This window comes from Chironomus tepperi, unplaced genomic scaffold (genome assembly GCF_022539635.2).
Source record: "Chironomus tepperi strain 1889 unplaced genomic scaffold, CSIRO-AGI_Ctep_v1 contig_177, whole genome shotgun sequence".
Classification (NCBI taxonomy): domain Eukaryota; kingdom Metazoa; phylum Arthropoda; class Insecta; order Diptera; family Chironomidae; genus Chironomus; species Chironomus tepperi.
The window spans coordinates 1,249,171-1,266,416 of NW_027226299.1; the positions used below are offsets into that span (position 1 = coordinate 1,249,171).

The following is a 17,246-nucleotide window of genomic DNA, read 5'->3' on the forward strand; positions in this document are numbered from 1 at the left end:
TGTTTCAGATCAGCACTGACATCCAGTAAGGAAGTGTGAAATGAATGAAGGAGAATTTTGGAATAATTTGGACTCATTAGTGGACAAAAAGAGTCCAGTCTCAAAAGATGGAGGAAAGAAGGATATAGAACGTGTTGGAACTTGGTTGCAAGAAATTTCAGAACTTGATGAAGGAACTAAATCATCAAAGAATCAAGATAGGTAAGCGGTTGCTGTGTCATGCATGAAAAACTTTCAATTGCTTATAACCAGGAACAGCTTGAAACTTTTTTCAACTTGTGCTATAGAAAAATTCCGATTGTTGCTGTTCATTGAAGGAACAAAGATCGCGTGCAGTATTAGAAAAGAGCAAAAAATGAACAGAAATTGTGTGAAGTGCTTTTTATGAGGAACGAAATTGAAATTTATAGCTTAATTAGAACTTTCTTTGTGTCAATTGTTATAATTACAGAAATTCTAAAGAAGCAAGTGCGAAACCACCAAAATTAACACCAAAGATGACACGAAAGAGGAAGGAAGTGAATGACAAGGAAAAGCCAAAACCAAAACTTGGTAGGAAATGTACATTGGAAGGATCAAATGACGATAAGAAGCTTTATGTTCCGAGAAGAATTTTTGCAAAAAGGATGAAGTCCAAAAAGCTTAAGAAAAATGTCATCCCAATGAGTATTGGACCTCTTGTAGACTGCAGGTGAGTTCAAAATAATGAAAATTTAATCATAGTGAGCTTTTCCACACACAAACAAAGCTTTTGAGAGAAAAAGTTCAAATTGTTCGTGCTTGTTGCTTCAGTTAGGAAGAAGAATAAACTTTTTGTCAAGTTCAAGATCCTCACATTTCCTTAAAAGTCAAGAACAAGAATAATGAAGAAGAAGGTAGCAAGAAAATGGTGGGTTGAGGATCCTGTTGTTTATGAGTAAGTCAACTTTAAAGCACATTAATCCACAGTAATGAAAGTGAAATGAAATGCTCAATAAAGAACGAGTTAGGAACCATTAGAATTGCCAAAAAAGAGTATAAATTTCCATGTCAAATGCACTGAATTCACATAAAACAAAGCCAGATGTATTTCACATGAAAACAACCCCAAATAGACAACGAATGGAAATGAAATGAGAATAAATAAATAAAAACACAGGCAAGAGAAATGTATTGAGTCAGAATTGATTTTCTGTGGATATACATCCAAGCAGCAAAGAAAAAAAACAAAAGCTTTTCGTGATTTCACGGGCAATTTTAAAAGAGGAAGAATTGCTCATGAGTGTGTAGTATGAGCTGAGAGAATGTAGAGCAGCAGTTGGAAACAATTTTAAAGTCTTTAATTCTTCTTCCATTTCTTTCTCACACATTATAGCTTCAACCTACCGAGGGTTGCTCAGAAATTAGAGCGATTGATGGGGAGCAGGTGAGAAATTTCGACATTTGTTTCGTGCCTTGCTGCAATTTAGTTGGTGTCGACTCGTTGAGCTCATTGGACTCATTTTCCATCCCATTTTAGTATTGTTCGATTAACGGATAGGAAGTACATGTTAGATCTACAGAAACGAATTCAAGAGGATTATCATGAGACTTTATTGAAACGGATATCCAAACGTGAGGTAAGATTGATTTCCTTTTGACTACCTTAATCATCATCATTGAACATAAAAATCATTGCCAATAACATTGACGACGAAAATCAGGCTGATGAAGTGGAGAAACAGCTACAAAAATTATTGAATCCGCCAGAAGACATTGAAGACCTTGAAAGGATCCTGTTCACGTCACAAAGTATTGTATTGGTAAATATAAGCACAGCACATATTGACTTATTTGTGTACTTTATTGTCGATAACTGCCTGGTATCAGCATATCCATATCCAAAAATCCTCCTTCATTTTAATACATCACGTGAATCAGTTACGTTCAATTTTGGAAGTAGGAAGAAGTACAAAATGGAATACGAAGACATTTTACGTAAATGCTCGATGAATGCTAAGCTATAACTTTTGTGATTGATGTCGTTCAATTTTTTCTACATCATTATTCACTTCTTTTCAACTCAATTCTAAAAACCCTTTCGTCATTCGTCATGTCTCACAATATTTACTAACTTCATCGACAACGAAGAACAGCCAAAGTTCATTCCTCATTTTTTATCCTTTATTTCTGTGCTTTTTCATATCCAAAACATTAATAATGTCAATTAAATCCAATGAATCGTCATTAAAGAATCTTAAATTTCGTCAGGTAACGGAACTGGAAAGAGCTCGTCGAATGGGAAATGCAGGAGGTGAAAAGGTTCCAAAAAAGATTAGTGAACATCCAATTGTTATGGTAAATAATAAGACGAATGCTTTACTGATGAGTAAACGAGAGAAATTGATGACAGTTAAGCAAAAAAATGCAACGGAACTGATAAAGCAAGGCAAACGATGGGAACGAGATAGACTGAGAATGGCAGAAGAAGAGAGAATCAACGAAATTGAAACGAAAAAGGATCGTGAAAAAATGCTTGAAGAACATACGTTGTACATCTTTGATCCTGATAAGGCTGACATTATGGATATGACAAGAATTAAAAGCAGGAAGTTCACTGAGTGTGAAATTGACTTGAAGAACTTTTTGTTGAGTGAAAGGGAAAGCTTAAGGACGAGAAAGATTCTAGAGCAGGAACAAGAAAATCAGGAGAAACATCTATTGACTGTGGCTGAAGAAAGGTGAGACAAGCGATGAAATATTTTGACTGTTCCCTAATGTTTTATTCCTCAGTAAATTGAAAGGACAATTGACATCAGATATGTCATCATTTGAGGATCGTCAGGATGATGGAGATGGAAAGAAGGAGGAAGTAGCAATGGTTGGTAAAATAAAATTGCCAATGTCACCAGAAGAAATGAAACGAAAGACAGCAAATAAGGATGAAGATCCAAAAATTGCTCGATTCAAAAGTGCTGAGACTGTCCGAGAGATTTACTTACTTGCTGAGGGTATAATAGCTGGCGATGGTAAAAAAAGCAAATTATTGAAACAACTTAAACAATTAAGAAAATCTTTAAATGTTTCAGTTATTAAAGGTGCACAGTAATTTGTTTGATCACTTCCATTTCTCATTGCTCATTGGCATTGGACTCATCATATCATTCAAAATTTCGACATAAAAGTAGCATAAAGAAGCATAGAATTATAGATACGTAGAGGTAGATGGATAAATTCAGACTGACTGAAGCAGAATGTAGAGCATGTTTGTGATTCATAAAGCCGAAATCAATTCATAGTAAGACGAAAGACAGATAAGGATAAGGAACGACGAAAACGAAAACGAAAAGTGATTTATAACATGCAATGATTTTTTCACTTATCCATCACATGATATATCCCATCAAATCAATGTTGATTCTTATCGATTCATGATAGTTGTTGGAACTAAACTTTTTTTCATTTCCTTTTCACTTCCTTTTTCATTTCACTTCATTTAAAAATAATCAGTGCAAAAAATAAGTAGTCATAAAGAACATCAAGTGATTTATTACTGTTTCAAGTGTTATTCAATTTAGACTATTTATAGACATTATGTAGCTAGTTCTTTTGTTCTTCAAAATTGAATATTTCCATGAATGCCACGACATTGGATATGCCAAATTTTCATCGGCAGACATTGAAAAGCAATAAATTTTTTGCTTCAAAATTTGACTTTTGCATTCATGGAAATCTAATGGTGCATAAATAGAATTTAAGGTAATTAAAATTAGTTGTAGGCTAGTTCGAGTGATACAAAGTAGACAGAAGCAGGATAATAGATAGTAATACTCCAAATGGGACGTCCACATGGAGCCTCGTGTCGTCTAGGATAATAAATGTAGCACAATAATGAGATACAAAATTAATAAAGGAATACATAGAAAAACAAAAGAAATTTCCCTATTATTAAGCATGACACAGTTCTAACATTTTTTCTGAGTATACTTAATTTCATAGGAAAAGTAAGCTTCATTGTGCAACGGTTTTTTAAAATTCAAACAATCGTTTGAGCTTACAGAATGTTTCATCAATGTTTTTCCAATGTTTTCATTGTTCAAGAATATTCTTGAAATTTGTTAAGTGATAAATTATACCAACAGTTGATTCTGCTTATCTTATCGCATGTTTGATCAAACCAGAACGTGGATCATGCAATGTTTTCTTTAAGAACATTACATATTATGATTGCTAAACATTCAGTTTAATCTCTTGACCGTTGAAACTATGAACTCATATTTTATAGAATACAAGAATTCAAAGTATAGACCCTTAAGTCAAGCATGTGAAAAGCAAACCGGTTAATTAAGTATTAGAATCTCTCATTAATGCATCAGTTCACGACTCACTGGGCAAACCGGTTTTGTTATTCTCTTATTCACATTTATATTCTTTAGTCTAGTAAGAATCTTCAGGCACATCGCATTACCAAGTGTTTTATCTCTGGAATTTCATCAAAAAACTGACATAACAAGTAACAACAATATTCATCATGTCCAAGAAATTAAATGCAACACTTTACCACAACATCTTCAGTCCACCAAGTCGTATGGCGTACTTAACAGCCAAGAACTTGGACATCGACATTGAGATTCGTGACCTTGACATTTTTGGCGGCGAACAAAACAAGCCAGAATTTTTGAAACTCAATTCAATGCATCAAGTTCCGACACTTGTTCATGATGACTTTGTTGTAACGGAAGCGAGAGCAATTATGATTTATCTTGCAACTGTCGCTGAATCAACACTTTATTCGTTAACAGACATCCGAAAGAAAACTTTGATTGAATCGAGATTATTTTTTGATGCGACAAATGCATCACTTGCTGTTAAAAACTTCATTGTAAGTTTATCAGGTATTCTGTGTCATGTGCTGCAACTTAATCAATTTTCTATAGAATTTATGAATTGATTTAAAAACTTCATCCTTTACATCTAGTTCCCAATCGTAAGGAAAGGAGCAAAGACCGTTGATCCGATGCATCGTGAAGGTTTAAAGACTCTGTTGCAGAACTTGGAAATTTTGCTGCAAACATCTGAATATTTTGCTGGAAATGAGTTGACCATTGCTGATTTTGGATTTTTGGCTAACGTTGCAACTATTAAGGTTTGGACTTTTTAAAGATTCCTTTATATTTTATAAAATTTCGCACTTCCAGGCGCTTGGAGCTGACTTAAGTGTATATCCAAAGCTTAACGCTTGGTATGAAAGATGCAGCAAGCTTCCAGGAGCCAGTGACAACGAGAAGGGCTCTAAATTGATTGCTGACCGAGTAAAGAGTCTTCTTAATGAGCCTGCATGGATCTAAAGATCAATTTCACAAAACATGTCATCCCTACAACGCATGGAAGTTCAAAAAGCTCTGCAACAACCAAAAATTATTGTGTCATAGAAATTCTTTGCCTTATCAATCAATAAATTTCTTATCACTGATGGTTATTAATCGACTTTTTGATAATAATGTCCATGACTATTCGTGTATGATACAAAATATTTTTAGTTCTCTTTCGGACATTTGTTTACAAAGTTATCTCTCAAAAACTATGAAGCTTTATCACGAAAATTTGTCAATTTTTTCACAGTCTTGTTTACTTTTAATAAAGCACTTGAATCTGCCAATTGAAGTTGAAGATCATGAGCCACATGATGAACAATATGTCAGTGAAATCAATCCAATTTTTAGAGTTCCAGTTTTCATTGATGATGAGCTAGTTTTGACAGAGTCGCGGGCAATTATGACATATTTAATTGAAAATCTCCAGCCTGGACATACGCTTTATTCAAAGGATTTGAAGAAGCGTGCATTGATTGATCAAAGGCTGTTTTATGATGCAGCAGTTGTTGTTCCTATTTTGATGGAATTGATTGTAAGTGATTTCGTATATTTTGATACAATTCAATCGCACTTGAGTTTTGTGCTGCTCGAGTTATTGACCATCCAGATTTACATCATTAAATCCATTTCAGCGTCCAATTATAGTCGAAAAACGGAAAGAAGTATCTCAAAAATCCAAAGATGCATTCCTAGCTGTGATTCGTGTATTGGAAGGACTTCTTGCCAATAATGATTACTTTGCTGGTAATGAAATGTCCATAGCAGATTTTTCAATTCTTCCAAGTGTCGCGATAGCAGATGTAAGTGACAATTTCAATATTAAATTCTATTTAAAGTCAAATTTACCTTTATTTATAGAAATTGGGATTGAATTGGTCGCAATTTTCACATCTTCAAGAGTGGTACAGAAGAATGCAGCATGTTGCTGGATATGAAACAGTGAAAGATTGTGTGGAACTGATTGTTAGTTATATTAGAAATATTACTGGTGAATGTATTCTTTAGGACTGTGTTGTCCAAACTGTGTGCCGTGACACATGCCATGTCTGTCCACAATAAATAAGTTTGGCCAGCACTGCTTTTGTAAATAAATAGGTATTTGATGAAAGTTCACTCTTTATTTACTTATCGATAAGAATTTGATAAAAGTTTAAAGTAACTGATTAGCAGCATGACACATCAAAAACATGCTGTAGACTCAAAATTGAAATATTGATCCACCAAGTCGCTTTCTCATAAATGCTGCATTGACTTTGCTTCCATGTACATTCTCCTCAAATCCGGGCATCAACTTTTCTAGCTTGTCATGCCAAGCATTTAGTTTTGGGTATTTATTAAGGTCGAATCCAAATTCCTATAGAAAGAAGATGTCAAGATCATATTATTGGATATAAACTCGAGCGACACAAATGAAGAATGCTCCGTCACGGAATTTAAATAAGGCTGTCACGTTCATATGGCTGCCGAGTTTAAGCAGCTTCAATTTGGTGTAAATTTAGTGGAGCTTTAAAGCTTCCTTGGCAAAGCCTTCTTCATTTGTGCCGCCCGGGGATATAAAATCTTTCTAGTCATACCTTAGCTGTAGTCACACTTGGTACGATTGAGAAATCAGCAATTGTTAAATGATTTGAGGCGATGAATTCATTCTCATTCAAATAATTATCAAGGACGGTCAATGACTCTTCAATTGGCTTCTTTAAAGTTTGTGAAACTTCCGTTTTCTCATGGACGACAACTGGAACCTTAGAAATAAAATTAGAACTAATGATTTATGTATGTGTAGTTCCGATTCTTACGATAACAGACAGCATATTTGGCAAGAAGACTGATGCATCATAGTACAGTCTCTGGTCAACTTTTCCACGTTCTTTTGGATCTGTTGGATATAATGGATCTCCAGGACGTCTTGAATTTATTAAATATGCAAGAATAGCTCTTGACTCATACAGCACGTAGTCATCATCAACTAGAACTGGAATTTTCTTCAATGGATTCAATTTTGCAAATTCTTCACTAAAATGCTGCTTCTTAGGTATGAAAACTTCTTTAATCTCAAAGTCAAGATTCAAGGTTTTCATTAATAAGTAACAAGCTCTCGACGGCATCGAGCCGCTGAGGTAATAAAGAATTAATTTGTTGCTCATTTTAAAATTTGTCAGCACTTCTATACAGCACGAGACTATGTTATCTACTGAATATTTAAACTTTTTTTTATATAGACTATTTACGCAATGCCTGTATGCTTGTGTTAGTCAAGGTCAAGAAATATTTTTTGTGAATTTTGGATCAGCTGATTAAATATTTTTGTGTATTGCCTGATTTTCAAATTAGGGGGTGTGTTCACAGATATTTTGGGAATATTGTGGATATGTGAAGTCATATTGGACCGAATCTAAGTATTTGGGAGGCATACTGCTGTATGTTGCATATCAGTTAAGGCCTAAATCAGCCGGTACAATCCATTCGGGTAGTTATCAGCCGTCATGTCATCATCACAGCGATTAAGCGGTATCCTAGCGACTTTAGTGTCCCGTTTGGAGCTGTTTTAGTCCAGAAACATATATTCCTACCTGACCAAAGTATCCATGATTAAGAATTCCTGTTTGTTTTTATTAATTTCGCATTTTCCAGCCAGCATTTGATAATAAAGTCAAAGATAATGTTTATATGCCATAACAAAGATTACAGCAATCTCAAAAAACAGCTTATTTAGTACTCAGTAGGAATTATGAGTGAGAAGTTGATACTTTACTATTTTATTGGCTCTATGCCATCTCGAGCATGTATAATATTAGCAAAAGTGTTGAATATTCCAATAGAATTAAGGTCAATAAACTTATCTGAACGTGAGCAGCATAATGATTGGTACAAAAAAATAAATCCTGATAAGAAAGTTCCAGTTCTTGTTGATGGTGACTTTATATTAACTGAATCGAGAGCTATTATGGCTTATTTAGTAGACACACGACATCCTGGAAGTAGCTTGTATCCAAAAGATCCAAAGAAAAGAGCAGCGATTGATGAACGTTTGCACTTTGATGGATCTGCTGTATTTCCGAAAATCAGTAAAGCATTTGTAAGTTCAATAATAATTGTGCATGTTATCAGTTACTCTTATCAGTCTTACAATTAATTTACAGCTATCAAAGATAAGAGGCAAGTCTGATATCGAATGCAAAAGAGCTGTCAAGGAACTGACATTTGTAATTCAAATTTTGGAAGAATTTTTGACTAAATCTGAATATTTTGCTGGAAATGAGATGACGATTGCTGATATTTCTATATTGCCTAATGTTGCATCTGCTTATGTGAGTAGACTTGTAGTAAGGACCGTACGTTGCTGCATCAGATGCAGCATGTGCAGGTCTATTGAACCAGACGTCGAGCATGACACTCAAAAGCCGTTCCTGTTTGAATTTCAATTATTTTAATGCCCTTTTTGATTATTTAATTCAGGATATAGGAGTTGACCTGACACAGTATCCAAAGCTATTCAGTTGGTGGAAGAAGATGCAAAGCATTCCTGGAAACGATGTAAACATAGCTGGAGCTCATGTCCTTTGTGATTTGTTGGGGATAAAGTCTAAACTATAAGCTTGCTGAGTCATTCAGGCACTCTGCCTGAACACGTTTCCCCTTTATCTAAATACAATAAATGCTTTCGTTACCGGCTCGATCAACAAAGATCCAAAAATAGCACATGTCGGTAAACTTTATTTAACTTATTTTTAAACAAACTGGAATTACATTCGATAGCAAGTTTATAAATAAAATACAGCCTAAGAATCTTAAAATCTTTATTTGCGACTGATAAGAAATTTTCAAATAAAAATTGCAGTAACCATCCAACAGAATTTACTTTACAGGTTCAGTATTCATCAAGCAACATGACAGACAAGTTGAACATTTATTGCTTCATTGGCTCCTTGCCATCACGAGCAGTCATAATTTTGACAAAATTATTGGAAATACCATGTGAGTTAAATAACGTCAATATACTCAAAGGTGAACAGAACAGCTACTGGTACAAGAGGATCAATCCAGCCATGAAAGTTCCAGCTCTGGCTGATGGATATTTCACATTGAGTGAATCCAGAGCAATCTTGGCTTACCTTGTTGATACGAAAATGCCTGGAGGATGTGGCTTGTACCCAAGGGATCCAAAGAAGAGAGCAAAGGTTGATGAAAGGTTGTTTTTCGATGCCGCAACTTTCTTCCCAAAAGTCAGCAGCATTCTTGTAAGTATGAAAGGTATTTCTTAGGAAAAGTAGCGTTTTCTGTTGACTGTATGCCTGGATTGTTACATAATGACTATTACTTGATTTTCCAGCAAGCATACATGAAGAACAAGTCCGAATGCGAGCGTAAACAAGCAATCGAAGATCTGATGCCAGTTCTTAAAACCATGGAAGATTTCTTGGGTGAATCTGAATACTTTGCTGGAAATGAGATGACAATTGCTGATGTTTCCATATTCCCAACTTTCACAACAGTTTATGTAAGTTTATAGAATGATTCTTAGTCAGACTATACTCAGCTATTCATATCAATCTACATTAATTACAGGACATTGGAGTCGACCTTTCAAAGTTCCCAAAACTAATCAGTTGGTGCCAAAAGATGCAGAAAATTCCTGGAAATGATATCAATGTAGCTGGAGGCAAAGTTCTCTTGGAAGCATTAGGAATGAAGCCTAAATTGTAAACATTTGAAGCATTCATTCATGAATAAAATTCAGATCAAACAGACAGTTACAAAACATGCCTTTTACTCTTCTTTTAGGCTTCAAACCATTCATTTGATTAAATTTTAATTGCCAATTTTGGGCTTCAGTTGTTTCAGTTCCTCAAACTCTTGGAATCATTAAGAATTTTTAGATTCTCAGAAGGCTTGCTATGGGCAGGTTGGGGATCTCCAAGGCATATTTTTGAAGCTAGTTAAGGTAATGAATTTGTTCTGCAAACCCGATTGGCACGAGTTTTTCATAGCTGAACTTGAAAATTGCCTCTTGGACGCCATATCCAGTCATGAATAATTTGTCCCGATCGGGTAAGATTGTGCAGCACGAAGAGGAAAACTCAAAGATTTCTCAAATTATGGAAAAGCTTAATTGACTGTTGATTAAGTTCCGAGAATTGACTCAATTTTTGTAAACGTTTCTTGGATTGAGAAGAAGTCAAAAATAACATCCGACAAAATTATGCTGAAAATCTTCTTCCTATAGCAAAGTCGCAGCAAATTTCATCAGAAGGATGAGCAAAGAAGCTGCAAAAGACACCAGCTTAAGGTTTCTATAATTATGTAAATATTTTTGTTTAAATTTCTTCTTGGATTTCCAAAGGATTTAACTGTTTTCAAAGAGTAATTCTCAGTGACTTTTTGATTGTTTTCACCCAAATCTTCAGCATTAAACAGCATAAATTAAATTATAATTTTAATCAGACTTGTCTATCACATTAATTTGCCTATTTTTTTATCAAAAAGGTAAGAGGATCACAATGAATTTAATTATTGGAAGCTGGATGGATTAATATCTAATTGAGAGTAGGCGAGGATGATTTTTACTTTTTTTGAGTATTTGGGTAAATCCTAATATTAATTCAAGTGTTGAAAAATTTTAGTGTAGGCAGCTATGTAAGGGCTGTTTGCTTCTTATTTGTACAATAACGAACCTTTTTTTAAAAGAGCAATAGAATTCCTTGAAAATCTATTGTTTAAGCATGCTTCACCCACCTATACGTTATCATGATTTAACAATTTTTAGAGGCCTAGCCAGAAGGAATAACAACTTATATTTAGATTTTATTGTTGTGATAGACATCCAGGAGATTGTTTTTTTGATTTCGAAGACAATAAATTATCAATTCTGATCATTGCATGACTCAAGGTATGTCAAATATTTGTGTCGCGAACCACACATACTGAGTTGACATGACGAGACAAGCAAAGAAGCTCCTTTATTTAAATAAGCGTATCATTCCTGAGATTGAACCCGGGTCGTTAGACCCTGACAACATTTATCACTTGACACCTAAGTTGTCCACCCCTTGAGCTGCTTTTTCGGCGGTGTCTGAGAGCAAATTGCCAATTTTGTTGCTAACATCCAAAATTTGATAAGAAGACATTTACTGTAATGTTTAAAGGAATTAAATTTACAATAAATAATTATGAGCATTAACCCTTCCGACACTCCCCACTTTTCATACTGCTTTTAAATTGGCTGGATCCTAAATTGAAGAAAAGTTAACAACCAATTAAGGTAGCTGAAAAATTCGAATAAATTAATTCGCTTGAAGATATGTCTTCATCTTCCGAAAATGGAAAATAATTGAAGAAAACAATTTCTCTGACTGTCAAAAAGAAAAGCATCATTAAGAAGATACTTTATCGTCCTACACAAAAGAGCACGTTCAAACACGACCTTCTCATTTAATTAATTTTATGAGAGAATTTTTATGATTTAATTATTAATTGTCAGCTATTGGAAATTGTCACTTGCTTATTAATTTATGATTTGTAGGATTCAAATACTGACCTTTCGCATTATAAGGCAGCATATGTATTCGAATGTTAATGCTGGGAAAGAAACACAAGTTTGATACACGATCCTTGTAAGAAAGAGGCAAGGAAAAAAACGTTCTGGAGTTCCAAAAGCTGAACAGTGATAAAAAATGTCAGCTTAACGTGTGGATAGAGAATTTGTACAAATTAGATGACAGAGACCAGCTACAGAATCGGATGTTCCTAAGATACAAATAGAGACATGGTTACAGTAAGTATCATCTTCCTGTTAAACCTTGATGCCCTGCTTGATTCCTATTCTATAATTCCTTAATAATTGAAGACTCAATAATTGCATCAAAACACATTTTACATCCAACAGAAACCTTAAAAATTTAAATAATTCTCTTGCTCTCTTTTCTCTCATTCTCAAAGATTTATGAGCAATGCATACAAAGACTTGACTCTTTCAGGGTCATAAGTAGGTAAACAAGAATTAAGCAGTCTTTGTAGATCATTTGAACAGACCACAAGTGGAATTAAAATGACACTTACGCTTTATTTTGCTCATGGATCACCGCCAAGTCGTGGAGTTTTGCTTCTTATGAGGAAGTTGAAGCTGGAATTTGACTTGAAGATTATTGATTGCGGTGCTGGTGATCAATTTAAAGAGGAATTTTTAAAATTGAATCCATTGCATCAAGTGCCGGTTTTAACTGATGGTGACTTTATCCTAACTGAATCTAGAGCTATTATGGGATATCTTATCACTAAATATGGCAAAGATTCATCATTATATCCATCGGATGCTGCAAAAAGAGCTAAAGTTGATGAACGATTGTACTACGACGCCACTGTTGTATTCTCATCTATCGTACAAATTATCGTAAGTACTCTTTAGAATGAAATTGAGAGAATCCAACAGTTTGTCTCTTTCCAGCTCTCAGTTTTGTATGAGAGAGTCAAGAAGATTCCCGAAAAGCAAAGAGAGAACTTAATCAACACGTTGAATGTATTGGAACGATTTCTCAATCAAAACATCTGGTTTGCCGGTAGTGAGATGACCATTGCCGATATTTCTATTGTCCCGACAATCACTACGATTAAGGTAAGCTATTTATTGTGGCTTTTTTCTAGGAAATAACAGAAATTTCAATGATTTTGATTGAATATAGGCACTTGGATATGATTTGACCAAACATCCAAAGCTCAATGAATGGCATCAAAAGCTCGAATCAACATTGCCGAATTTCGATGAGAATGTGAATGGTGCCAACAGCCTAGCAGAAAGAATGTTTAACATAATGGATGATAAATTGTAAGACACATCTGGTTTATCAATCAAAACATTTTTATCGCTATATTTTGACTTAATGCCCATCATTTGTCAGATAAGGTGATGAATGTAAAAGCAGTGATGTCTAAAAGAAATGAGAATCAATAAAGTGTGGATGTATTGAAGGAAAAAAGTGATGTTGCTTTGATTTTTTGGCAATTTACTTGGAACAGTGTTGTCCAAACTGTGTGTCGCGGCACTCTGTCTACTTCAGAAGTGAGCAATTCCAATTTCAGGAGCGATCTATAGATAATTAAGGTGTGGCTGAAGTACGTCTGCGGCACGAGTTACATGTTGGCCAATTTATCTAGGTTTGAGGTGTGAAAAAATTTTCATGGTACAAAACAGTTTGTCCATCACTGAACTTCTAAATTTTCAGGATTTCATAAAAAAGCTCAGGCATGTCCATTAAAGCTATACCCATTTTATAAGAATCGAAAATAACAAAATTCCCACAAGGGACAAATCACCATGATAAAGCAACCCGAAACTTTATCAATGAATTAATTCCGTAATAAATTGAATTTTTGATAATGAAAATTTTTCAGTCCACAACATGTAGACATACCAAACACATCATTAATTACTTGACATAAAATTTAATTAGCCTAGGTACAGGTGATAAGTGTAACTGACATATTCCACTTTCAGGAGCGATCTATAGATAATTAAGAGCTGTTAATCAAAATTTAATTGATTTTTCAACCATGAAGATTTTTATTGCTGACTTTTCACCTCCATCAAGGTATGAACCGCAAAAGGATTCATCAAATTCTTCCATTCCAGTGACTTTAATTCTATCCTTTGACTTCTTCTTATCAGAACAATTTTGATGATAATCCGCAATCTCAACATTAAAGTTGAACTGATTCACATAAATTTTTCACGTGGTGAGAACATGAATGAAGATTTTTTGAAGCTTAATCCAACAGGACAAGTTCCAGTTCTTGTTGAAGACGATGGTTTTATTTTGACAGAATCACGAGCAATAATAGCTTATCTCGTTGCATCAAGAGATGAAAACAGTTCATTGTATCCGTTGAATGATCCCATCAAAAGAGCTTTAATAGATGAAAGATTATACTTTGATGCCACAACTGTCTTCCATAGTCACGTACAAATTTTGGTAAGAAAACGTAGATTGTCATCTTTTGTGTGTTTACTTTTGGGACTTTTGTGAAGTTAGATTGAAATTTTGAATAAATATGAATATTTCGGTGAAGGGGGAAATCAACCAGAAAAGGGATATCAACCAACTTTGATATCAACGACAATTCAAATTTCAAAAAACCGTTAAATAATTCTCAACCAAAAATCAATTTCAATCTAACAATTCACAAGTAGCTTCCAACAACTTCAACACATCATCATGAAAACATTCTTTTATCCCTTAATCAGCATCCAATGATTGCAAATAGTGACCCGAAAATTCCTGAAGAAAAGAGAACAATTCTCAGAAATGTCTTATCCGTGCTTAACGGCTTTCTTGACAACAAGAATTGGTTCACTGGTGACTCGCCAACTATTGCAGACTTTGCCATTCTATCGAATATTATTGTTATATTGGTAAGTATGTCACTTGGATTATATAAAGCTTTATGTGAGAATGATTTATTGTGTAAACAGTAAAAATATGATTTTTTATGAGGTTATAGCTTCCGATTGAATTGTGAAGTAGCAGTTTTATAAGGTTGTTAAGCTTGATGAATTTTGGGGTTTAGTGGCAATTGCTCGATATTTCTTGAACTAGATTAGAAGTTTCTTGTTGGTTTTTGGTTGGCCTTGTAAAAAATTTTAGACTGGACTAGACTGATTATGAAGCTACTGTGTCAAGCTTTGGTCTAAAATTAGACAAGAATCCTCATAAAAAAGTCATAGCCATTCATGTCTACAAAGTCATCAACTAAATCACCAAAATTAATTACATCTAAAATATTTGAGTTTCGAGACATCCTCGAAAGTGCTTCCACTTCTGTTGTCCATAAAAACATATTTTATTGCAACTATTTCCATCCACAGTGTGCTGGCATTCGCATAGAAAGCTATAAAAATTTGTCAATGTGGTATGAGCGATGCAAAGGATTAACAGGATTTGAGGAGAACTATAAAGGAGGTCGAATGGTGATGGAGCTTCTCAAGAAGAAGAATTTACCGCCCATTACGGTTGACTAGCTATAAATGTTAAGGATTTTTCTGTCATTCTTACTTTTGACAATGGAAATAAAATTCAGCTTCAAATTTTCTTCTTAATTGTCCCGAGAAACCAGTAGAGGAAAGTCTATCTCTAAGTAAAATTGCGTATGAGAATGACCTTTAATACAACAACCAATATTCATAATATGACCGTTTATGGTTACTTCTTATGCGTCACAAATAATCTTAATTGTCCTAATTCTGTGGACATTTATTGCTAATGGCTGTTTATTCTTACTTTTTCTGACTAATTTTAAATTCTCGTCTCGTATCTGTTTTGATCAACAAATCCTACTTGTGCTGAATATCTAATTCTTATTTACAATTAAATGACAAGATGAGGACATTTAAATGATCAACAGCTATAAAATTTTAATTACTTTGAGTCTATAGTGACAATTTATTTTCATCGTCAGGCATGCTTGCTGTTGAATGAGATTACTTTTGAATATCTAATTCTTATTTACAATTAAATGACAAGATGAGGACATTTAAATGTCCTTGATATTGCCTGTTGTTAAATGAGATTATTTTGGAGTCAGGTGAATTAGACTCTAAAGTCAGGAATTTTCAAGGAAAATTCCCACATACAAATACAATAGCTCCCACATACCAAAACAAAAGCTCCTTAATTCTCAAAAATTTACACCTCAAGCCACACTTTTCAGCATTTTTCATCAGTTTTTCATTGAAAATTTTCTTTTTAATTCTTCTTGATTTTAATTCCTCTTTTTCACTTCTGGCATTAAATTTGTGAATTTACTTAATGATTTCCCCAAGACATCAGCACATTCATTCATCTCTCGTCTCCACGAGCTTCCACACAATGCTTCATGCTGCTGAATTAATTTTTCCTTCAAAAATTTTGAACAAAAAAGTATGTAGCATGTGTCTTGAAAAATATTCATTGAAGTAATGTTTCATAATTTTTATCGTAAAATGGTACAAACATTTACACACATCAAAGGAGGAAGAAGAAGAGATGCTCTGAAATTTAAGAACAACAGAGAAGAATTAATTTTAAAATTAAACTTTACTTACTTGCCGCCTACTTGAATTTTTTTGTAAATTTTAAGCTAGTATGAGAAAGGTTTGGGATGATTTGTCTGTTTAGGTGTTTCCATTTGAAGTAAGTATGAGGATGTTGCAGACTAGTCTAGAATGCTTTATTATGGGTACTCAGGACTATTAATCCCGACATCCCCTTCTTCCCCACTCCCAAATTTTTGCGTTACATCCATACATTCACGTCCTGATGAATTGTACGGTACATGCCTCTTAGGTACGGTAAGGATATTTAATTTTGAGATCAGTAGGGTTGCCTGCTGTAGAGATACAGGCTCCTTGTAAATGCGCCTTAACCAATCAAACTGTAATTTTCTTACCTGTTAGCACTTCCATTGAGTTTCATTGTTTCTCAAAAAGAAGAAAAGCTCAATGAAAAAGCTCACTTTTTTGTCTTATTTTACACAATGTGCGCTTCTTATAATCAAACGAATTAAATTGGTATCAAGAAGATTAAAAAATGTTTCTTGTTCTTCTTATCTTCATTTACTTAAAGCACTTCTATTGTTCGCTAATTCCACCCATAAAGCTCATAAAAGATTCATTATTTAGAGCTTAAATTGCTTTTTGTAGTGTGTAATGAACTCAATATGACTTGTTGACTTTACTTCAATGTTCGCGATTGTTGTGGATTAAAACTCCTTTTTGATGTCACTTCCATCTAATGAAAATGCTAAACAACATCATTTTTAATGTCCACAGAACTGCATCTTTCATGAAAAAGGAATCAAATATTTAAAAGCATGTTTAATGTCAGTTCCATTTGTTTATACTTGTTATATACTTGCTATAAACAAATTTTCTTTTAAACATTGGGG

General features: G+C 34.1%; 3 protein-coding genes and 1 pseudogene across 3 annotated transcripts; 3 read left to right on the top strand and 1 right to left on the bottom strand.

The window, feature by feature from the left end:
• The first annotated feature begins 4,374 nt into the window (after positions 1–4,374).
• On the top strand, positions 4,375–6,388 carry LOC139089583 (uncharacterized; annotated as a pseudogene).
• On the bottom strand, positions 4,937–8,385 carry LOC139089582 (glutathione S-transferase 1-1-like). Its single transcript, XM_070639151.1, has 3 exons — positions 7,130–8,385; positions 6,908–7,075; positions 4,937–6,687 (listed from the first exon to the last, which is right to left on the bottom strand). Exons 1-3 carry the CDS (start codon positions 7,475–7,477, stop codon positions 6,532–6,534), a joined length of 672 nt encoding a protein of 223 aa, XP_070495252.1. The 5' UTR covers positions 7,478–8,385; the 3' UTR covers positions 4,937–6,531.
• Positions 8,037–10,092, top strand: LOC139089529 (uncharacterized). Its single transcript, XM_070639083.1, has 6 exons — positions 8,037–8,409; positions 8,474–8,641; positions 8,790–8,924; positions 9,104–9,571; positions 9,664–9,831; positions 9,900–10,092. The coding sequence occupies exons 1-6, from the start codon at positions 8,062–8,064 to the stop codon at positions 10,035–10,037; spliced, it is 1,425 nt and encodes a 474-aa protein (XP_070495184.1). The 5' UTR covers positions 8,037–8,061; the 3' UTR covers positions 10,038–10,092.
• A 2,235-nt stretch (positions 10,093–12,327) lies between these two features.
• On the top strand, positions 12,328–15,408 carry LOC139089530 (uncharacterized). The gene is made up of 7 exons (XM_070639084.1): positions 12,328–12,720; positions 12,775–12,942; positions 13,010–13,153; positions 13,839–13,915; positions 13,993–14,296; positions 14,569–14,736; positions 15,190–15,408. Exons 1-7 carry the CDS (start codon positions 12,379–12,381, stop codon positions 15,340–15,342), a joined length of 1,356 nt encoding a protein of 451 aa, XP_070495185.1. The 5' UTR covers positions 12,328–12,378; the 3' UTR covers positions 15,343–15,408.
• The last annotated feature ends 1,838 nt before the right edge of the window (positions 15,409–17,246 follow it).